This window comes from Phoenix dactylifera, chromosome 4, assembly GCF_009389715.1.
Source record: "Phoenix dactylifera cultivar Barhee BC4 chromosome 4, palm_55x_up_171113_PBpolish2nd_filt_p, whole genome shotgun sequence".
Classification (NCBI taxonomy): Eukaryota; Viridiplantae; Streptophyta; class Magnoliopsida; order Arecales; family Arecaceae; genus Phoenix; species Phoenix dactylifera.
The window spans coordinates 10488896-10513511 of NC_052395.1; the positions used below are offsets into that span (position 1 = coordinate 10488896).

The 24616-nt window shown below is 41.9% G+C and overlaps 1 protein-coding gene across 6 annotated transcripts in view; it reads left to right on the plus strand.

Annotated features, from left to right (window-relative positions):
* Window positions 1-11901: 11901 nt before the first annotated feature.
* LOC103707377 (tRNA (cytosine(72)-C(5))-methyltransferase NSUN6) overlaps window positions 11902-24616 on the plus strand; it is a 41208-nt gene continuing 28493 nt past the window's right edge. For 4 of the 6 annotated variants that reach the window (XR_005511465.1, XR_005511464.1, XR_005511466.1 and 1 more), the window contains exons 1-6: window positions 11902-12042; window positions 12134-12270; window positions 14278-14692; window positions 17253-17400; window positions 18417-18554; window positions 23027-23089. Coding sequence is in view for 1 of the 6 variants with exons in the window: in XM_039125519.1 (XP_038981447.1) it covers window positions 11962-12042; window positions 12134-12270; window positions 14278-14692; window positions 17253-17400; window positions 18417-18554; window positions 23027-23089 (982 nt within the window). In the remaining 5 variants the exon portion in view is untranslated. Of the gene's footprint in view, window positions 12271-14277; window positions 14693-17252; window positions 17401-18416; window positions 18555-23026; window positions 23090-24616 lie in introns of all 6 variants that reach the window. The other 2 variants (XR_005511468.1, XR_005511467.1) reach the window with 2 other exon arrangements.

Consider the following 24616-nt stretch of genomic DNA (forward strand, 5'->3'; position numbering starts at 1 on the left):
CGCACGGGGGGGAGGAGGAGGGGGGCAGCCAGGGCGTTGAGCCTGTGGACGTCCCTGCGACCCTAGGGGAGGATGGATCAGAGGCCGACTATGTGGACTGTGATCCATGATGATTCTAGCATGGAATTGTAGGGGGGCGGCCAAGCCGTCCTTCATGTCATCTTTTAAGCGACTAGTACAGGTTCACTGTCCGGAGATCTGTTTCCTATGCGAGACTCGATTATCTGGAGAGGGACTTGGACGTTTGAGGCGACGTTTGGAGAGGGATTGGGAGACCTACGCAGTTGACTCTCGGGGGCTGTCGGGAGGCATTCTGGTCCTCTGGCGGCGAGGAGTGGCGACAATTGATGCTTTCCACAATTGCCCTCAACAGGTAGTCATGATAGTTTCAGAACCGGGAGCAGCTCCGTGGGTACTGTGTGGTGTGTATGCGAGTACGGATCACAGAGTTCGGAGAGTCCTTTGGCAGGAGATCACCAACATCACCACTCAGGGTGTTCCGGTAGTGGTGGTTGGTGACTTCAATTGTATCCAGGGTGAGGATGAGAAGCGGGGGGGTGCAGCCTTTGCAGATAGGCTGGACAGGAGGGAGTTTCGCGATTTTATATTGCGGAACGGCCTGGTAGACCTAGGTTTTTCCGGACAAAAGTTTACCTGGTGCAACAACCAGTCAGGTAATGCTAGAGTCTGGGAGCGTCTGGATAGGGCCTTAGCATCCCCTGATTGGGTCCTCCGGTTCCCTACTTCCCGGGTCAGGCATCTGCCCCGGATAGCCTCAGACCACTGCCCCCTGCTGCTATCCACCTCATCGGTACATGTCCACCATAGCCCCTTCCGTTTTGAGAAGGTTTGGCTATCATACCCCCAGTCGTGGGACGTAGTTCGTGACGCGTGGCGTACTCCGGTGCGTGGTGATGCCATGCAGCAGGTGTCGCGCCGCCTGGAGCTGACGAAGAGGCGTCTCCGCCGTTGGAATCGTGAGGTTGTGGGCAACATATTCCGACGTTTGGAGGGGGTAGAGTCCTCGATTGCGGAGTTGCAGAGGAGAGAAGACCTGGGGGGTGTACTCCCGGAGGACGATATGTCCGACCTTCGGGGATTATTAGCTACTCACCACTCCCTGCTACGGCAGCATGAAATTTTCTGGCGTCAGAAATCCCGTGTGCAGTGGGTGAGTGAGGGCGACCGTAATACCAGCTTCTTCCATCGGTCGACGGTTATTCGGAGGCAGCGGAGCATGATCCATTCCTTGCGGGATGACTCGGGCCACCGAGTGGAGGGCGAGCAGGCGGTCCGACAGACCTTATTTGACTTTTTCCGCGCCAGATGGACGGAGGATGAGGAGGTCAGTGATGGGCTCCGCCCTTTGAGGGTGGAGACGGGTATTGGTGATGTCGAGAGGGCATCCCTGATCCGACCGGTGCTGGCACAGGAGGTGCAGGAGGCAGTTTGGGCACTGGCAGCAGACAAAGCCCCAGGGCCCGATGGTTTTCCGCCTTTTTTCTTTCGTCAGTACTGGGGCATTCTCCGCCGAGGTGTGGTGGAGGCTATCCAGTGTTTCTTCTCCCGGGCTGCTATGCCGGAGGACTGGAAAGCCACTTTCGTTACGCTTATACCGAAGCGTCCGGATGCGGTTGAGCCTAGTCATTTCAGGCCTATTAGCTTGTGCACGACTTTATATAAGGTCGTGGCAAGAATAATGGTGGGCAGAATGAAGCCCCTTTTGCCAGGCATCATTAGCCAGGAGCAGGGGGCGTTTGTAGCTGGTAGAAATATCTCACATAATGTTTTGTTGGCTCAGGAGATGATGTGGGATCTTCAGAGAGCACCGAAGCGGCGCAGCTTGATGGCCATCAAGCTGGATATGGAGAGGGCCTATGATAGGGTCAGGTGGAGCTTTCTGGAGCAGGCGCTGGAGGCATATGGTTTTCACAGACAGTGGATCGGATGGGTCATGGGGTGCGTACGGGGACCAAAGTTCTCCCTCTTGGTCAACGGCACGCCCTCACATTTCTTCGAGTCCACATTGGGGCTACGGCAGGGATGTCCTTTATCTCCATACTTGTTTATTATTTGTGCTGATACTTTGTCACGAGCTTTGCAGAGAGTTTGCGCTAGCCGGGAGCTGGTGCCGTATAGTCCGGCACCAGGGGCCCGACCCCTTTCCCACTTATTTTTCGCTGATGATTGTCTTCTTTTGACCAGGGCACGAGTGGCTGAGGCACGGGTTCTTCGCAGGGTGGTGACGGACTATTGCATAGCGTCTGGCCAGAGAGTGAACTTCCGGAAGTCAGCTATTACCTTCAGCCCCAGTACGGAGTCCAGAGTTCGACAGGAGATCCGGGGGTTACTGCAGATACCAGAGCAGGAGGGGACGCTGACCTACCTGGGAGTTACCATCACCGGCCGACGACCGCGAGTGGCAGAGTGCTCGGGCCTGGTGCAGCGGGTACAGAGCAGGCTTGAGGGATGGAGAGCATCTTCCCTATCCATGATGGGGAGATTGACTTTGGTCAGATCAGTGTTGGGATCCATACCGATGTATCTCATGGCCAACACTGTTATGCCAAAGACGACCTTGTTGAGGATTGAGCGTCTTCTTCGGAGTTTTTTGTGGGGCTCACACGGTGGAGGCCATGGAGTGCATTTGGTGGCTTGGGAGCAGGTCTGCCGTCCTATTAGTGAGGGCGGTCTTGGGGTGCAGTCCCTGATGGAGAGGGGCGAGGCGCTCATCGCTCGGCATGCAGTTCGGTTTATACTTGAGCCACATAGCCTATGGAGTCAGGTGATGGCAGCCCGATATGGACGAGGGGGCCTAGGGGGGGCATGGAGGGGCCGCCGAGTCTCTTTCATGTGGCGTGAGATTGTGAGGCACTTACCGACTGCATTAGCGAGCACCAGGTGGCTGATCGGCGACGGGCAGAGCATTGATGTGACCAGCGAGCCATGGGTGGACACCGTGCCATTGAGGCGTTGGCCGACCATGGTCGATGTAGAGGCAGTAGAGGGACTACGGGTTAGCGACCTTTTGGCAGGAGGTGGAGTAGAGTGGGATGATACTAGACTTCGACAGCTATTTGGGGTACACCTCGCAGCGAGGATGTCACGACCCCCGCCCCGTTCCCGGCGGGCCGCCGCGACGGTCCTAGGGTGCGGGTAGGCATAAGGCCACCAGCCACCGCGTAGAACCCTACTACCTATCAATCATCAATAGATCTTGAAAAATTTGGCATGATACATGCACAAAATGATCACTTTTCCTATAGTGACCTGTCAGGATTATCTCAATACATACAACACACTACCTGTCAGAGCAGCAATCACATAATCCGTCACATAATGAACCTGGACAATATATATCAATACATTATCTCAGGCATATAACTCATCTGTATAAAAATCTGGTTCCCATTCCATCCATGGTCAAACCCATATCCACAACAGGATCTATGACTGTAACTATGCACTATATACAATAGAAGGTTTATAATACACCAAAAGGTATAAACCTCTATTTACATTATACTATACTATACTATGGAGCGGCACAGCTAGCAGGCAACCACTAATCCTGCTCTTCTCTATACAATACCTGCCCTGCAATCAAAAACACCAAACTGGGGAGTGAGTATATAAATACTCAGTGAGTGGAGTAGAGAGTACTATGCACATGAGACAGAATATAATCATGGCTCGATGTGAAATCTCAAGATCAATAACAAGATGAACATGATCTCAACATAGAAAATATGGAGTAAGTCATCAATACCACCACAATCAATATCAACTCATCTGAAGCATATATGGAATAATCAAGTAAACATATATGCTACTCATGAATATGCTCAACAGGTCATAGTACTGAATCATATAAATCAGGTGTCAATAGGCTGAATCATCAACAAGACAGCTATCGGGAGGTGGGTTTTACGCCCCAGGCGAACCAGCAACAACTCCCTACTGCCATATGCTTATATCGAATATGACACCACACCAATATGTAAATCATCACTAGACAGCTGTCACATGCATATGCAGCAACAACTCCCTACTGTCACATGCATATGCAGGATAAGACACCATATCGATAATGTAAATGCTAGACAGCTATCGGGAGGTGGGTTTTACGCCCCAGGCGAACCAGCAACAACTCCCTACTGTCACATGCATATGCAGGATAAGACACCACACTGATCATATAAATGCTGGCCAGTATCCAGAACAGAAATCCATCTCACATCTACATACTAAACGGCACCTCGCGGGAATTCTACATCCGCGGAAAGCCATACTGCACCTCGCGGGGTCTTACTATGCCCGGCGGCAAGCAGAATATAAGTCGTAGGACCGGCCGATCCTACGCCTAGGGCCGTGTCCCCCCCTAGGAAGGGACTGGGCTCCGCCCACCCAGAAGGCTACTATGTGCACAAAGGCCGATGTTCAACCCCCATCGACTATAGGTGTCCTGCAGATATTGCCAAGCTATGCATAAATGTCATAATGCACCCTCCCAATACTCTACTAAAAAGGAGTATGATCAAGACTACCACTCACTCGATCATGACCCAATCATAAACTAACATCAGGGTTAGGAGTGAGGGTCAAGGAAGTGCAATACAACTCAATATACCACTAAGAAGGCTCTACAAATCTTTGAAATGGAGGAAATGAAATCAATTTACAAAAGAAGTGATTTCACAATTCGGAACCAATTTGATTACTCATCAACCCCTCGTAATTCCTCTCAATGTTCCCTCAAATGCATGTACAGAATAATCAAGCATGGAGAATCAAGATTATAGAGGAATCTACTACAATATCAATCAATATGCTCAAGTGGAATCAATTCACACTTGGCGACATTCATGAAAATGAATTAAGAATGCTCATGGTGCAAAGTACAAGCTCCCACTCACCTGTCAATCCGGCACGGCCTCGATACGCCTCTAGAATTTTACAGTAGGCAGCAGGGGACTTCTTCCTCTTGTTCCCTAGCTTCTTGCCCAACTGTGACATGCATTTACAATACATTTAGTTTTGTATCAAGGGCTATAATCTACGTGCCAATTATAACATAGGGAACTTTAATTGATTCAACTCCCTTGTTCCCTAAATCTTTTCTTTTCTTTCTTCTTTTCCTTTTTAATTAATTAACTCACCATTTATGTGTATTAGGGACTCCTTTGCATGAGTACAAGGTCCCTTTTAGCTTGATCTAGGCTTAATACTCTATTATAGCATGAAATCCCCTATTTTCCACCCGGATGAACAGTAATCCGAACTGACAGTGGGTTACTTCATCCCGGTTTTGATCCACTTTCAGGACTCCAAATTTGATGAAATTTTTACCTAACATTCTACACTCACAGAGGATTCCAAAGAGATAACATGCATCATCATCGGAGGCCGTTTGGCCCCCTAAATAATTTGCCGAAGTTGGGACTTCGACACAGTTTTTCCGTAGTGCCGGAAAAATTTGTCAAAATCCGATTCTTCTTCTTTTAACCACCTCTACAACCCTTATCCGACCCCTCTAGACTATATCCACCCTTTGTATAGCCTAATGTCATCAAAAGACTAGATAGGGATGGATATTTACCTTTTTCTTTTTGGAAATCGAGGTCCTTGCGTAGAGGGGAAGGAGATCTACGTTTTTCCCTTCAGCTGGAAGTGCAACCAGGATCCCTTTCCTCCTTGAATCCCCTTCCTCTTCTTCTTTCTTCTTCTTCTTCTTCTCTTTTTCTTTCTTTCTTTCCTCTGTTTCACGCCTGAGAACCCCCTCCCTCTTTCTCTCGGTTTCACCAGCTCAAACCCTCCAATTAAATCACATCAAAACACTATTCACCCTTTGTTTAATATTATTAAATTCCCATTTTGCCCCTAACACTTCAACATATCTACCGTTATGCCATTAACTTTTGATTCCTTCCAATTTTACCCTTACCACTTCAATGCATCTACAACTATGCCATTATCTTTTGATTCCTTCCAATTTTACCCCTTATATCAATTTTAAAGGACTATTCTATCCCTTTTTATATATAAAAAAAAAAAATTTGGGGTTATTACATCCTCCCCCCCTTATATAAAATTCGTCCTCGAATTTAAAAGAGTAAATTACCTGTCATAGCTGCATTCGATGTCTGTGCCTCCTGTGGATTTACCGTGAACACCCTTCCTTGCCCTCTGCCTACTGGAGCTGACAGTTGAGATGGTCCAGCACTCTGCTGTGATGTTTGTGCTTGACCTCTACCTCTGCCTACAGGCTCCCTACTACTAGGCCTGTCCATCTGCACAGAAGGATAGGATGCCAAAGGCACAAACTGCTGGGTGGCACCCTGCGGGCATTCTCTGACAAAATGACCCGGCTGTCCACATCTGTAGCACACTCCCTGACCCATTCTGCATCTGCCAGGGTGCTGCTTCCCACATATGCCACATACTGGCCATGATTGGAACCTAGATTCAGTTCTGGCCATAGTGACTGGAGGACGAGGTACTGATGGTAGAAAAGTATCTTGTGATTGACCTCTTTTCCTCCATTTCCTCTTACGTGGGACAGGTGGAGCTAAGCGTACAGACTGCTCCATCGGGCCCTCCGAGAGATCTACTCCCTCAGATCTATCTCTACTGTTTTGCTCCTTCCCCACACTCATTTTCCTCTGTTCTCTTTCAGCTCTTTCCTCTTTATTTCTGGTCTCCCACTGTTTTGCTTTATCTATCAGCCTAGACAAGGTGGGGACCTCTACTGCCAGTACTGCATTATAAAGCGGGGAAATCAGACCTCGTCTGAACCTTTCTATCCTGGCAGCTTCAGTGGGGATGATGTAAGGAGCATACTTCCCCAATCTAGTGAACTCACGAGCGTACTCAGATACGCTCATTCCGGGCATCTGCTTCAGCCTCTCAAACTGAAGAGCCCAATTCTGCCTCTCAGCCGGAGACAAGAACTCATCCATCACTGCTTGCCTGAACTCTTTCCAGGTTGGAGGATTCCTACTGTACAATCTATCTTCCATATGCCTCTGGTACCAGTCCCAGGCATCTTCCTTCATTGTAAGCCCTACAAGTTCTATAGCTCTTGCATCAGAACAGGGCAGTCTCCGTATCATCTTTTCAGTCTCCTCCAGAAATCTCTGAGGATCTTCACCTTCTTCCCCCTTAAACTCCGGGGTTCTGAGCCTCAGAAACTCCTGTACAGTAATCCCCTCATTATCTAGAGCCCGCCTGGCCAAACTTCTTGGCACAGGTACAGGAGGTGGGATAGATACTACTGACGGGGCAGGAGGTTTCCCCTGAGCAATCTGCTCCCTCAGAGCCTGATTCTCCGCCAGTAACTGTTCCATCAATGCATCTCTATTTCCTACCTCCCCTTGATCATCAACTCTCCGCCTGTCTGCAGGAGGAGATTTTTCTCTTTAGGGCTCGACATGTGCGGAACCCGCATCCAATGCTATATCTGGCTCCATCCTCTTTCCAGGACGAGCAGGTCCTCTCCTTGGAGGTATTCTTTATATCTCTCTAAAAAAGTCAAAAAGAGAGGATGGTCGTTACACACTGAGTCATGATATATTTTACTGAGTTGTAAATGACTCATAAAATAACATACAGAAAAATCCTATGCTCCATAGTATAATCCTATACTTAATCCTGACTCATCCTATTGCTCTGACAGGACTCTTGTTTAACCTTTGCTCTGATACCAAGCTTTGTCACGACCCCCGCCCCGTTCCCGGCGGGCCGCCGCGACGGTCCTAGGGTGCGGGTAGGCATAAGGCCACCAGCCACCGCGTAGAACCCTACTACCTATCAATCATCAATAGATCTTGAAAAATTTGGCATGATACATGCACAAAATGATCACTTTTCCTATAGTGACCTGTCAGGATTATCTCAATACATACAACACACTACCTGTCAGAGCAGCAATCACATAATCCGTCACATAATGAACCTGGACAATATATATCAATACATTATCTCAGGCATATAACTCATCTGTATAAAAATCTGGTTCCCATTCCATCCATGGTCAAACCCATATCCACAACAGGATCTATGACTGTAACTATGCACTATATACAATAGAAGGTTTATAATACACCAAAAGGTATAAACCTCTATTTACATTATACTATACTATACTATGGAGCGGCACAGCTAGCAGGCAACCACTAATCCTGCTCTTCTCTATACAATACCTGCCCTGCAATCAAAAACACCAAACTGGGGAGTGAGTATATAAATACTCAGTGAGTGGAGTAGAGAGTACTATGCACATGAGACAGAATATAATCATGGCTCGATGTGAAATCTCAAGATCAATAACAAGATGAACATGATCTCAACATAGAAAATATGGAGTAAGTCATCAATACCACCACAATCAATATCAACTCATCTGAAGCATATATGGAATAATCAAGTAAACATATATGCTACTCATGAATATGCTCAACAGGTCATAGTACTGAATCATATAAATCAGGTGTCAATAGGCTGAATCATCAACAAGACAGCTATCGGGAGGTGGGTTTTACGCCCCAGGCGAACCAGCAACAACTCCCTACTGCCATATGCTTATATCGAATATGACACCACACCAATATGTAAATCATCACTAGACAGCTGTCACATGCATATGCAGCAACAACTCCCTACTGTCACATGCATATGCAGGATAAGACACCATATCGATAATGTAAATGCTAGACAGCTATCGGGAGGTGGGTTTTACGCCCCAGGCGAACCAGCAACAACTCCCTACTGTCACATGCATATGCAGGATAAGACACCACACTGATCATATAAATGCTGGCCAGTATCCAGAACAGAAATCCATCTCACATCTACATACTAAACGGCACCTCGCGGGAATTCTACATCCGCGGAAAGCCATACTGCACCTCGCGGGGTCTTACTATGCCCGGCGGCAAGCAGAATATAAGTCGTAGGACCGGCCGATCCTACGCCTAGGGCCGTGTCCCCCCTAGGAAGGGACTGGGCTCCGCCCACCCAGAAGGCTACTATGTGCACAAAGGCCGATGTTCAACCCCCATCGACTATAGGTGTCCTGCAGATACTGCCAAGCTATGCATAAATGTCATAATGCACCCTCCCAATACTCTACTAAAAAGGAGTATGATCAAGACTACCACTCACTCGATCATGACCCAATCATAAACTAACATCAGGGTTAGGAGTGAGGGTCAAGGAAGTGCAATACAACTCAATATACCACTAAGAAGGCTCTACAAATCTTTGAAATGGAGGAAATGAAATCAATTTACAAAAGAAGTGATTTCACAATTCGGAACCAATTTGATTACTCATCAACCCCTCGTAATTCCTCTCAATGTTCCCTCAAATGCATGTACAGAATAATCAAGCATGGAGAATCAAGATTATAGAGGAATCTACTACAATATCAATCAATATGCTCAAGTGGAATCAATTCACACTTGGCGACATTCATGAAAATGAATTAAGAATGCTCATGGTGCAAAGTACAAGCTCCCACTCACCTGTCAATCCGGCACGGCCTCGATACGCCTCTAGAATTTTACAGTAGGCAGCAGGGAACTTCTTCCTCTTGTTCCCTAGCTTCTTGCCCAACTGTGACATGCATTTACAATACATTTAGTTTTGTATCAAGGGCTATAATCTACGTGCCAATTATAACATAGGGAAATTTAATTGATTCAACTCCCTTGTTCCCTAAATCTTTTCTTTTCTTTCTTCTTTTCCTTTTTAATTAATTAACTCACCATTTATGTGTATTAGGGACTCCTTTGCATGAGTACAAGGTCCCTTTTAGCTTGATCTAGGCTTAATACTCTATTATAGCATGAAATCCCCTATTTTCCACCTGGATGAACAGTAATCCGAACTGACAGTGGGTTACTTCATCCCGATTTTGATCCACTTTCAGGACTCCAAATTTGATGAAATTTTTACCTAACATTCTACACTCACAGAGGATTCCAAAGAGATAACATGCATCATCATCGGAGGCCGTTTGACCCCCTAAATAATTTGCCGAAGTTGGGACTTCGACACAGTTTTTCCGTAGTGCCGGAAAAATTTGTCAAAATTCGATTCTTCTTCTTTTAACCACCTCTACAACCCTTATCCGACCCCTCTAGACTATATCCACCCTTTGTATAGCCTAATGTCATCAAAAGACTAGATAGGGATGGATATTTACCTTTTTCTTTTTGGAAATCGAGGTCCTTGCGTAGAGGGGAAGGAGATCTACGTTTTTCCCTTCAGCTGGAAGTGCAACCGGGATCCCTTTCCTCCTTGAATCCCCTTCCTCTTCTTCTTTCTTCTTCTTCTTCTTCTCTTTTTCTTTCTTTCTTTCCTCTGTTTCACGCCTGAGAACCCCCTCCCTCTTTCTCTCGGTTTCACCAGCTCAAACCCTCCAATTAAATCACATCAAAACACTATTCACCCTTTGTTTAATATTATTAAATTCTCATTTTGCCCCTAACACTTCAACATATCTACCGTTATGCCATTAACTTTTGATTCCTTCCAATTTTACCCTTACCACTTCAATGCATCTACAACTATGCCATTATCTTTTGATTCCTTCCAATTTTACCCCTTATATCAATTTTAAAGGACTATTCTATCCCTTTTTATATATAAAAAAAAAAAATTTGGGGTTATTACAGAGGATCCGGTCTCTTCCGTTACCAGGATGTGGGGGGCGGGATGTCAGGGTATGGGGCACATCGAGCCAGGCCAGTGTTAGGCTAGGAGACCTCTCCCGTGTCATCCAGTCAGAACGGGAGAGGGGGCCGGATTGCACATGGATCTGGAGGCACGGTCTCCACCCGCGGGTAGCCCTCTTCTTATGGAAGGTGTTCTGGGATCGCCTTCCGACGAGAGCTGCGCTGAGTAGGCGTGGTTGGGGGATCCCTGCAGAGTGTGGAGCGTGTGGGGCTGTGGAGTCGGTAGACCATGTGCTCTTTCAGTGTGTATGGGCGAGATTGACATGGCAGTGGGCCGGGATCTCGCAGGAGGCCCGGAGTGACAGGCCACAGTTCCTTCACATGATACGACAGGGGCTACCCAGTTCCGGGACGTGTCAGGAGGCTATTAGAGCGACTTGCACAGCGCACCAGATTTGGCTGGCAAGAAATGCTCGTACTCTCGGCGACCGCAGGGTGTCACCGAGGTTTGCTGCGGAGCTTGCTCGTGTTCAGGCCCTTGAGTTTGTACCCACCACCTCTTCAGACAGACCTTTGACAGCTCGGGACACCTGGGGCCCCCCCTCTGCTTCGGCAGCCCACCATATGGTGTTTTTCACCTGGGAGCCCCCACCCCCGAGTTTCCTCAAGGTCAATTTTGACGGGTCGGTGTTGGACGGCGGTGCGCGGGGTGGTGCGGGCTTTGTTATACGAGGCCCGCACTCCAGGGTAGTTGCAGCAGGTGGCTGCCAGCTGTTCGATACGTCGGTTCCGGAGGCAGAGCTTCGAGCAGCCTGGGCGGGCGTGCGCCATGCGAGGATGATCCTGCGAGCCAGGTCGATCATTTTGGAGGGCGACTCCACCACGGTCATCGGATGGATTCGGAGGGGGGCGACGGGTGATGGTACAGACCACCCTTTGATCCGCGACATAGGGAGCATGATGGGAGATGAGCGAGCCTTTCAGGCTCAACATGTATTTAGAGAAGCTAATGGGGCAGCCGATTGGGTGGCGGCCCATGCGGCTCATCACTCAGGGTATACCCTTTGGTCGGAGGAGGAGGAGCTGCCACATGCGCTCCGCGAGTTGCTTTATTTTGATTTTCTTGGATGTATTCGTACACGTATTGTATGAAATATCCGTTTTCAGCAAAAAAAAAAAAAAAAAAAAAAAAAAAAAAAAAAAAAAAAAAAAAAAAAAACGTTACAAACTTCCTCGCGTCTCCTGCCTCCAAGAAAGCCGTCCGTATCGTTCTCCCTTTTGAATGAAGAGAGCGGGGGACTTCCTGCTCCGAAACCCTCGCCGCCGCAGCTCCACCACCACTGCTTCCACCCTCAGAGTAGCAGTAAAATACTCTACTCGTTCTTCTTCGCTTCCTCTTCTTTAGGTCTCTTTGATCCCAACTCCTGTAAAACTCTCTCTCTTCATCTCTCAAGATGGACTCTTCTTGTTCGTCGTCGTCGACGGAGCGATACAGCTACAACCCTGCCCTTCGTTGGAATCCACAGGTAGAGGAGTATTTCATCAAAGCCTACGGAGCCGAACACTTCGCCCGGATTTCCAAAGCCCTAGCGTACGTTTCCTCTTTTTTTTCCCTCTCTCTCTCTCTCTCTCCACTTGTTCCAGTGTTTTGGATTTAGGTCTTAGTTTGGAAATTGGAATTATTTTCTTGTCTTTGAATTGGTTAAGCTCTTCTCTGGATAGATTTGAGATTTCTATATCTTTTTGTACTCAGAAGCCGATGATATAGAGCCAAACCCTAGCTTTCCACTTCAAGATTAGCAATAAATCAATTTGAGTGGGGAATGCTGTTGTTCATCTTTTGGTCTCTGATTTCTTGACTCGTTAAACTTGCAATCTTTTTATTTTTTCTTTTTTTTTTAAAGAAAAATCTTGGACACATAAAATTTTATACTCTTAGAGTACAAGATTTTTCTTGAGGGGATGAATCGTTTAAGCCCAAAAATAATTGGCGTAACCAGTGATATCTCAAAAGTCACAAATGGCCCAGACAGCTTTTCTCAGATGTAGATATAATGGGGCTATAAAACATTCACATGAATTGAACTGATCAAATCTTGAAATAATCCTCCCACCTATGGAGTATGGAATGGATATGAGATATGAATATAAAATGATATGGATATGAAAAATCTTGAAAAGTAGGATATGATTCGGCTAGGATGTGACAACTGATAAATATGTATCTTTTTGCACATATGTAAAAGAACATCCATAAATCATTTTGGGCTGTCGGAAATCACATAATTTATACTTTATACAATTAGCATCAATATTTGAAAACTCCATCATTTAGTCATCTAACAAATCCATAGACCACAATATTATAACTTATACAATGATATCAACATCACAAACTCCAAAATTAAGTGATGAGAAAGAACAAAAATAGAACCTTCCTCCTCATAGTCGGAGATATTGGTGAAGCATCTTGGATGTAGTTAAGAAACATCAGGGATCTTTTTTTTTTAATTTTGTAAAATAGACTGCTCAAAATAAGTATATGATTTATATCCTAGAAGTATCAGACAAGTATTGATATTTGATAGGTATTTGATATGGAGATGATATGCATTCTAAAGTATCTATGCTTCCTGACCTCCTACGAGACAAAAGCTAGGGGTGCCAGTAAGCCGGGCTTGAGCGAGCTCATTTAATTTTGACGCAAACTCAAGCTGCTGACGGACATCTTGTCTAAGATATTAGGTGAGAGTTTTAAGGCCCCTGAAGACCTTAATATATGTACTTTATTCTAGTTGTATCTCAATCTTGCCATTGAAGCCATGGATTAAGGCATCATATCATATTGGTCCTTATTGGACATACCATACTGGTAAGGTACTGAAATTGAGACTTTAAACAACTGGTTGATACATTTTTTTTACATAAGTTATGCTAATCTATAACAAATAAATGGATTTTTATATAAAAAATAAATACTATAATACTATATTATGCATAGAAATTATTTAATTATTTTGTATTTCAAATTGAATTGAGTCGAGCTCAAGTGAGCCAAACATACCTCTAGTTCTACTAACTGAGCAAACCACTATTGAGCCAACATGAGCCATTCACAAAAGGGCTTCCTCCTTTGATTGCCTAATCACAGAAACCTGATACAGTAATACAGTCATATGACAAATTTCATAGTTTTCTGATCTTTGTATCCTTTCTACCACAGATTTTTATCTTTGCATTCTTTCTAGCACCCAGTTCAGAGATGTGGCAGAAAATCCTCAAAAATAGATTATGGTCTTCAGTATTGAATGAACAAGTCTTTTTCAAGTACAGAATAGGTTGCTTGTTAAACTAATCCTTTTTTTGTCTCTAGAAAGAACAATGTACGTTACTAGGTGCTATATGAAGTTACTGGTTGTTGTAATGGCTTTAGACATATTAGAAGCACCTTATTTCTTAGAGTCCAACTTGCTTGCATGGCATTCACATATACTTTCATACTAGGTGCTTGTGGAGGTGTTTTCTACTTCCATACTGTTTCTTTCTACTCAAAGTATCTGGCAGGAAGTATGAGGTATTGATTGTTTATTTTGTCTAGGCATCCATCTTGCTACTCTTGTATTCGTGTGAATACTCTCAGATCTTCAAGTGATGCTGTTATCAAGAAGTTAGCAACCATTCTAGATGATAAAAAGCTTGCTGGTGATATTGATGGCATGACAATTAGCAAACAGAGTGCTGCAGCTGAAGTTGATCAAGTAATGAAACCAGATAGCTTCTGTGAAACTTTAAATCCTGATCATAGGCTTGCCACAGGAACAGATGGAGATACTTCTGTGGAGAGAGTACGAAGCCCATGCATTTGCAAGTGTCCCTATCCTGGTCTAGACAATGTTGTGTTTGTCAAGGGTTCAGGACCACACACATTTCAGTATGACGGACAAACTGGCCAACCTGTGAAGGAAGTAATTGTGAGTCGAAAATGTGCTGAGGCAGTTCTTCGAGGAGCCCAGGTACATCTTTGCAGTATTTAGATGGTTGCATTAATAACTTTCCCACTTCAGGTTGCTTGAATATGGCATATCCCTCAAAAAAATGACTGCTTGCTTTTTGCTGCTCCAAATTAATTTTCTAGCCCTATGATTGGCAAACTATTAGTATCTGCCATGGAATATCCTATCCATTTGGTTTTATTTTGTATTTCTACCTTGCTAATTCTGCCTTATCTAAGGCAACAATTATCATCATAACGTGCTTCTTCAAATTTTTTATAACTGGTACTGTTAAATTCTTTTTTAGGACTCACCCTGCCCTTTTCGAGTATTTGTAATTCTTTGAGCCATTGGCCTTGTTGCATTCCAGCAATATTTTCTTTCCCATCTCAACTTTCACCTTAACTGATAAGCTTGTTCAACCAGGGTCAACTTTATAGACCATGGCAGATTTATTAATTATGTGAGTATTTTATGAGCTGTTCTCAACGTGATATTATTTGTTTGGTGTTGACTTCCTGTCTGAGACAAGATTTGGTGTGGAACTTGCCATGAAACCTAAAACCTTATTGGTCCAAGAATACTAATTGATTACATGACTTATGCTCATGTTGTTAGGGTTGCAACCTAAATGGTTATTCCAGACTTGAAAGGGCATAGACAATGATCTTTGAGGATATACAAAATCAATTAAGTCTCTCATTGTTTGTTACTTTCTATTCTATGTGATTATACATAGGGAACTTCTAGGAGCAGGACCCCATGGAGGAACTTGTTAATGATTTGTAAGCTACATAGCAAGATTTTGCATTCTTGATTATGTTAATGCAAACTTAAGCCTATATTAAAAGTTATAGCTATGCACAGCTACCTTTGGGCAGTCATGCATGGTTAAACATGCCAATTTACTGCTCCTGAAGTTTCATTTACAAATTGCTACGGCTTTATTGGATACATTATCGGACTTTTCTATCATTAGGCAGTTTGCGGGCGTGATGCTGCTTGACCCCAAAATGTGCATGGATCATCTTTCATAGATAATCCACACCATGCATCACAATTCTTGAAGAATAAAAGAAATGACATTTATCATATATATGTACACACATAGACTAATTATAGATATTATAACCATTATACAATATTCTTTCAAACATATTCACAAGTTCTACGACATCCAAAAACAATTTGTGAAAGATGTGGAAAGGATTTCTAAGACTTGGAAAAAATAACTTCAAGTTAATCAATGTACGCATATATATATGTGTGTTTTCATGAGGAAACAAGCATGGGATAGACAAGAAAATTTAACAACATGATGAGTCGTATCGACCTATACCCCCTATACTGGGTATGTACTGTGCCTTATCAGTAAGGTAGTGATACAATATCGAGGTTTGATACGATGTAGGGGCAAGCTGGTTTGTACCAGGTGGAACCGACCGAGTTCACCTGATTTTGTGTTGTATCAATCCATACCGCCCAATTATGAGTGGTACCATGTTTGGGGCATGAGAAAATGATCTCCCGACCCTCTGTTGGTACTGGGAGTGTACTGTAATGTATCAGGCATATTGCATCGATCGAGTACCGGTGTGATGCTGAGTACTGATACAATGAACCTGACACCACCATTGCTAGCTACATATAGCATCTTCTGTTTGTAACTGATACATGTTTCCTTGATTAGTCATGAACAACAATGAATATCGAATAGTTCTTGACTAATTTGATTACCAAGATTAATTTGACGAATCATCTGTCCAATTAAAACCTAAAAATAATTTAAGATCATGTCAATACATTAGATAATATTGTTACTTGCTTTCAAACATTTTCTATCTATGTGTGCATAATCTGTTTTTTTTTTGGTGTAAATTTTTTTCTTTTTTCTGAAATCTTTGATCTGCAAGATACTTCCTAGCTTTCACCAACTAATCATCAAGCTTGGTCCAAAGTGTTGAGGGTTTTCCATTGGGCAAATTCTGGAGTCATTTTTTTCTTTGAAATATGTCTCTCACTCTGTTAGCTTGATATCTGTATTTTAGGCAAGCTCTGAGCTCCGAAACCCTTCTCTAAACTTTTGATTTATACTTGATAGGCTAAAACCAACAAATTATGCTACTCGCTGTTTTACTTAAAAACGTGCTGTTGGATGATGTGTGTTTGGAGCAAGGATTTAAATCTCGTAGGCTGTCCTAGTTGTTATGCGGACGGTGAAATGCTGTGTCCCGAAACTTCAGACTGTGGATATCCCGTCCTCTCTTGTCCTGGTCCCATCCCAAGACTCAGGACAGTGCCCTGTCCCGACGTTGTGGTTGCTAAGACGCCATGCCGTCCCACTGGGACGAAAATCCTCGGTTTGGAGGGTGATTTTTTTCTGCTTATAATATATTTTTTACTACTTCACAATCTTATTTTTTGATGTATTGTTCTTTTAACATATACATGCCTTCTCTATCTGAAATGGTCTGATTTATATTTCACATGGACTTAGATTTCTGTAACATGTTAATGATCTGAGGTTACTTTCTAACTGGCACGATTATCATTTTATCGCAAAGTTACACTTGATCTGCAGGTATATGTTCCTGGTGTATTGGCTTGCAGTTCGCATGTTGAAAAGGGGGATATGGTTGCAGTTTCAGTTGCTGTGGAACAACCTCTTAATGACAATGGTTGGGGTGTTGGTATAACACGTGGAACAGTTCTCCAGGGGTTGCTGTCAGGCAAGCAATATCTATGACTTCTTTCCAAGAATTTCAAATATTCATGTAACTCAATCAATTCATTTTCCATATATTTGCTGCTCCGGCTTTGTTAATATATCATGGTCTAGAATAGATGATTATTTTTTCTGTCTAATATTTTGGCTTCTTAAAACAACAATACTCAGCAAATAGGTGCGTCTTGTTGAAATTCAACAAAATGACTGCTGCCAGTTTATTTCTTCTGTAATTTGGGGAACATGGCACCTAGGTGTCTATTTTTCTGGGACCTAGTCTTTTTGGTCAGTGAGAACCTATTTCTTAACAAAAAATTGTGATGATGAATGTGGAACTTGCCTTACTGCTGGTCATTTGAGTATGGAAACTCATGGACAAATTTGGATTGGACTTAGTGCAAGCATTACATTTATAGGTTTGTGTGCATGTGTTCATGAATATATTTGTGCATATGCGTGGGCATGTGCATGTTTAATAGATTTAAATGGCTATTCATAATAACATGGAATTTCCAGTCTAATCCCTCAACTTAGGTTAAACTCTTAAAAAAAAGGCAATAAAACTTTATGTTGGCACATGGATTATATAGATTTGTCTTTTCAAATTACCTTTTAAAAGAACAAGTCAAAATATTCAAAAGCTGAAGATTGTTAGCTAAGTCGAGGAAGTTCAGGAACTACTTAGAAACAAAAGCTTCTAAAAATGATGATACTTTTTCTTTGGGCATGTTGAACATTTCTGTGACAAAAAAACCTGGGAAAGGTGCTGGGAAGGGCCAAGGAAAGGTGCTGTGAAAATAATGAGTTGTATAAATCTCTTTCAGCAGATTGGAATTTGATTTCTAAATAAACTGGAGGAATTGATTGGATAATAATTTTTAGTTAACTTGATCTTGGTTCTGTCAATTTTCTCTTTTATTTGGTTCTAGGTAGCTACATTTAATTATATAGCTAATCCTTCAAGATGCCATTTTGCACATGATATGTGATCTTATTTGATGCAAACAATAATATTGACAGATCCTCAATATCATGGAAGAAATGGCATGTACATTGGGCAAGGAAAAACTTTGATGTCAAGGGCTGGAATCTTTCGTGTTCCTGAAGGGATTGCTGTGGAAATGACAAATAGAGTATACAAGCTTCCATCTTTTCATGGTATATTTTTTCTTGTTTTAAAAGCCCTCCTGCAATATCCTAAGAGAAGGGATATTTCTGATCCACTTATTTAGCAGTATAATGCATCATGGACCTATATTATGTAAACTAATTGCTTGTGATTTTACTAAGTCGCTGTTTTGATACACTAGTGCATCTAATCTAATGTACTGACTGTGATTGCACCATATTTTTAATTTTAGACACATATAAGTTGACTGCTTGATTATTTGGAATTGAGGGTGTATTGGGTATATTTGGTTGCACTGGTACTGCTATTGATTTTAATAATTTATGCAGGGTACTGGTATTTTTACTGCAGTAGCTGGTTATATTATATTGTGCGACCATACTGTTCTCTTCCAAGCTTTCTCTCCCGCCTTCCATTACATTCTTGTCTCCACCATCATTTCACAGCCACCTGTTTCAAATTTTGAAGTTTTGACTTGCTAAAAGAGCTTATGCTGTAGGGTTTTCTGCAGACATTGCTGCTTATGCTAACCTGATGTCAACAGAAAAGCCTACTAACATTGGTCATGGTTATTTGACAGAAATTTCATATTCCCATGGTGTTTTTCTTCTTTCGCTTGAAGTACTTTAAGAAAACTTTCATTTCTCAAAACTGGATCTAGTTCATCCAATGAATAAAATTTTGTTGGAATGGGACAATGTCACTGACACCGTATTGTTGATGGAAACCAACTTTGATATCACCCTTAGGAAATTGGAACTGATTGAATGGTACATAACGATTGTACTGGTTTGTTCCGACAGTCCATACTGATACTGCACCAGTCTGTATTGGTTATTTTTCACTTTTATTGATTTTGAGAGTCTTGGTGCATACCTGGGACAAAAACAGTATTTAAAACCTTGATTTCATCTCAATGTATATTTTTTTCTTCAATTGAATACATGCTTGTATTTCTTTGGCATTTTAGATCTAACAGAAGTTTCTTTTACATCACATTGAAAATGAAAAAGGTGTGTATTTATTTGAGAAAAAAAATTCTCCATTCGATATCTCTGAGTATTTATATAGCCGCTCTATCAGAAATGCTCACTAAAGAAGTCGTTATAATCCATATATATGCATTCTAACAAAGTTGGAGGTTACGATCTGTCAGTTAATGTTTATGCTAGGCTTTTGCTCTGACTGTCATTCACAACATATATTGCATTCAGTCCAAGCTCACTGCTCAAGTTTGCTTGGGGTCAAAGCAAGGGGCTATGTTGGATTCTCGTCACCAACATCAGATTTGTAACAAGTGTAATTACAAATCGACTATTGGTCTCTGTTAAATTGAGTCATCTCCTCTTTGTGCTTGTATTTTTATTTTTATTCTATTTGCTTGGAGTTTCCCCCTGGAGGAATTTCAGAATTCAATGAATTGTTTATGCTTGCTATTTTGAAAGTTCAGGACTTCTACAACATATTTTTTGGTTTGGCTTTCTAAAAGGAGTCCTGACAGAAAATTAAATGTCTTTGAGAGAGAGAAAAATTGATCACTAAGAGAAACAACCAGAGTCCGCTCTCCCCTACCAAGATTAAGGGTTATTAGTGAATTCAAACTGTTTGATTTAGGTATTGGTGAATAGTGACCTAAATTGTTAATTTGTTTTCCTTCTTATTATTACTGCCATGATAATACTTGAACATTTGGTGTTGTTTTGTCTATAATTGATGTAGTCTCAGGGCTCCATCTTGGACATAGTTTATATTTTTTTTGTTATTTCTGTGTTTTCCATCCAAAGCCATATTTAGACTTGGATTTTCAGGCAAGTCATGTACTAGGACTGCCAAGTAAAAAGAGTTCACCTAGGTGTGATAAGAAGCCTAACCTAACTCCAAACCACCACACTTAATCGCTTGAACCTTGGTCTTTCTTCAATGCCCACGGCCATCACTCATCTCTAGGAACGGAGGAGGATGGATGATAGTCTTGGAGATAGAATTGTGCATGTTGAATGTATGGAAGGAGGAAAGAAAGTTAAAAAAGAAAAAAAAGAAAGAAAAGAAAAAAAGAAGAAAAAAAGAAAAGAAAAAAAAGTAAATACTGTTCACGTGAACAGTAATCCGGGAACAGTAACCCAACCCAGAATAGTAAACCGACCCGGAACAATAACCCGACCCGGTTATAGTTCACGAAACAGTAACCCGGCCTATAAAAAGAGAGAACAACATCCAAAAAAAAGAGAAAGAAGAAGAAACCCTAGAAAGGTGAGTGCCACTATGGCCGAAGCCCTGAGAGACCCTTTTTCTTCCACTTTCATCCTGCTTCTTGATCTATTTCTTCTTGGAGCCACCTTCTTGACCTCATCATCCTTCATCTTGATACCTTGGTGGAGCGCGGCTGGAAGATTCTTATTGGATTGAAGGGACCAAACTTGCAAATGTAATTATCCGACAAGTTTTATTACCATCTTTTACCCAGCCCACGTTTCTTCGTCCATCAATCATTATCTCCACCCATCATCATTACCATTGTTGCCATCTATCACATCCTCGAAATCCGAGATTACTGGCAATATTTTTTTAATTATTCTGTTGTGGTTATTTTTAGTTTACTGCACTAGTTATATTTCATTGATTAGGCTTCATTAATAAGATATCTATCATGTTCTGTTTTGCGTTCACATTACCTCTGTAGTAATCGATTATAGGTTGTACCAATAATCATTTTCAATAGGCCCACAACCTTACATCAAGCCTCGGTGAGTTTTTATGCACCATTTAGGTGTCATACAGTATCCAAGTTGCATCAATTAGGACTTTTAGCTTGAGAATCACTAGTTTTTACACCAATCTTCGAAAGGAGTTGTTATTAATCATGCACAGGTCTTGGGCTAGCTTGAAACTCACCCTTCAAGACAAAGCCTTAGTTTAGGCTAATGACAGGCTTCACCTACCAAGCCCAAGGTGGCTTGGATAGTTAAAAAATAGTGCACGACTGGCCAAAAACTGTCTTATTTGATTGGAATTTTAATTGAGAAGATGCTGTGAACTTGCAATTTCTGGTGGTCATGTTTGTTGATCCTTTCTAATACTTGGAAACATCCAAGGTCTTAAAACAATGGCTTGAGATAAGATTCCAGAAGCCTTAAAGTCCAGTTGCTTTATGTTTCGATTTGATCGACGAGGTTATGCTTCGAAGATCAACATGCAAATAGAAGAAAACTGGATTGAAGAATCTTTCACTAGGTGAAGAAATTCTTTCAAAAAGAATTTTATTAATGTCTCAAAAGTTGTCCTTACAAACTTATAGTGTATTATGCGCATATTTATAGGACATGATACCTTAACCCTAATTCGGGCATTAAATCCTATATAGAATCATGCTTAAAATAGGACTTGATAATAAGAAAACATACCAAAATTATTCTGTTACTAATATGGAAACCTAGCTAAAATTTGATACGGTCCTTAATAGAACTTTTATAAAAACATCCACCGATAAATTAAATATTTGCTTACTGCAGTCTTGGCCCGTGGATCCATTGGCTCCTCCGATGCTTGCATAGTCTAGTTGGTCATAGTATCTGTTGTTTGCATCTTGTGCTACATCAATATTACAATATTCCTTTGAAAAATTATTTGTTGCTAAAATAGGCCTGGTTGCCCGATTGTCCTTGTATCTTGTTTGTTTTATTCCCTTCAAGTGTCAAGGGAGCTCTAAAATGAGCAAACTGAACCTACTTTATTGTTGCTAAAAACATCCTAATGGCCAATAAGAATCCTTATACATATAAATATGCAGGTCTTGATAATCATATTGGGACTTTAAAGGAGATAAAAACTCCAGGCATTTACAATCTGAAACACGTGGAGAAGGAATTTCTGCAATTATGATCTTGGCCATTTTGGTTGTCTCACGACTCATCTCCATCCAATGGACCAAATATAAGGGGGTTGGCTAGGTGCAATGTTCGCCGTATCGGTACCAGACCCCGTACTGGTGTCACGCTAGGATAGTATCGGTACGACACGATATGAAATTTTTTTGGCATACTGAGGGTCAGTATGCCACCGGTATCGATACTGAACTGGTATGGTATGCTCGGTATCGTCCGGGTTGGTATGGTACGGCATACCATGACCAGATGTCATTTTATTAGTCCTTGCTAACTGCCTGAGGTAGATAATAACTCAATTTGGAATCGTTGGTTTTAATGAAAAAACATGAAGAAAAAGTTTTAATGATTTTGTAAGATATGATGACTATGAGTTTGTATAATAATTTTCTATCTTCAGGATAATTGGTTTGGTTTTTTTATTTGATGAAAAAGGATAATTGGTTTCATCTGCCATTTTTTTACAATGTCTACTAATCGTCTCACGTGATTAAATTCTATGAAAATCTATGACTTGCTCAGCTGAACCCTGCGATTCTATTTGTAAACTCTTTGCTTAAAGCCCATGTATGAAGCACATACATTGTTCAGTAACTTGATTTTTGCCCTTTTTTATCTAGATGTGCTTGAAGGAGAAATATTTCTTCAAAATTTGCCCAGCATCATCACTGCTCATGTCTTAGGTATGGTTGCAGAATGAGGATTTGTTCATGCCTCCAATGCACTTTATTTTGTTGGATGCATTTTGTTATTATTTCTGTAGAACCTGAACAGCTGCCAGTTAGGATCCTTATTTTCAATATTAGTTTTCTGTGCTGTCAATTTTCCCCATCTTTTGATAGCTCAAATATTTATTGTATAACTCAGTCCTTATTCTCTGGGATAGTATGCTGTTCTTTTTTCGTACATACATCTTGTTGCTGTTAATATAGCAAGCAAAAGGAAGGGATAGTTATTAACTGAATACTCATTGGTGGCAGGCTCAGAAACATGCATCTACTTATCAATGAACCTTGCACATGCATATAGGCATGTGCAAGCTTTACCCATGTACTATGGATATATATGTCTGGAGATTTTCTTTTTTAATGGAAAATAATGAGTTTGATGTAGTCCACAGAAGATTTAGAAAAAGTGCTTTTCATGTGAAGTCCTATGGAGACATTTGATGCCTGTGCATGGTGAGAGCCTCATTTCACAAGTGACTTCAGCAACTGAATTGAAAGACTCGAAGATTTGTTTAAGCTTAGCAGTGCTTAGGAGCTGGTGCTGGAGCAGATTTGGGTACAGTAATGGGGAACCACATCTAATTAGAATAGAAACACATAGGAAGCGCACATGGGAGAGGGTTTCTTGAGATTCCGAAGCAGGTTCTACATTCTATGTAGAAGTTTCATGCTAGTAAGATATTCTCAAGCCTGCTATTTTGTGAAAAGGAAAGAATTTTGTTATTATTAAAACATGCTAAAATGTAGAAAAAGGTGAAAGCAGATTTCTTTTAGGCAATTAGGTGAAAGCAGATTAGGAGAACTACAGGGGATGTTCGTCAAAATTGATGGTAAAATTGGTGAGTTTCAAGGATTTAGTTTCAGAATTGCCTAGTGGGTTGTTTTGTATTGAACAGACATCCAATAATGTATCTATGGTGAATGAATTAATGAACTAGAGATGCTAGATCTTTCTCCCTTATCATCAAATTTTGATCAAGTGAGATGATGAAGCCTTTTCCATCGTTGCCACAGTGACATGTAATCATGAATATGATTCCTACAAATCAAGCAATGAATAGAAAAACATTGGCCTATGCATGACATATTGCCATGGTTAACAATAAGGCGCTAAATATATCATTCTTTAATAAGAGGTTTTCTAGAGTTGCCATCATGGTTCGCCGTACCGGCCTAAATCGGATGGTACGGGGCATACCGTATAGATTCAGTACTGGTATCCGGTATGGCAGACGTACCGATCCTCGATACGCTGAAAAGATCCTGTACTGAACCGATATAGTGCTAGTGTGGCACCGGTATGGGTTCAGTACTGAGACGGCGAACCTTGGTTGCCACTTTAAACTCAGATGAAAGTTCCTACGAAAATTTCTTATAAAATCATAACCTTGTGCTTAGACCTTTCTTAAGGTTCCTGATCAGCTTTATATCGAGTCAGATACATCGGTGTTGGGTATTCTCAATTAAGTGATCGGGTAACTG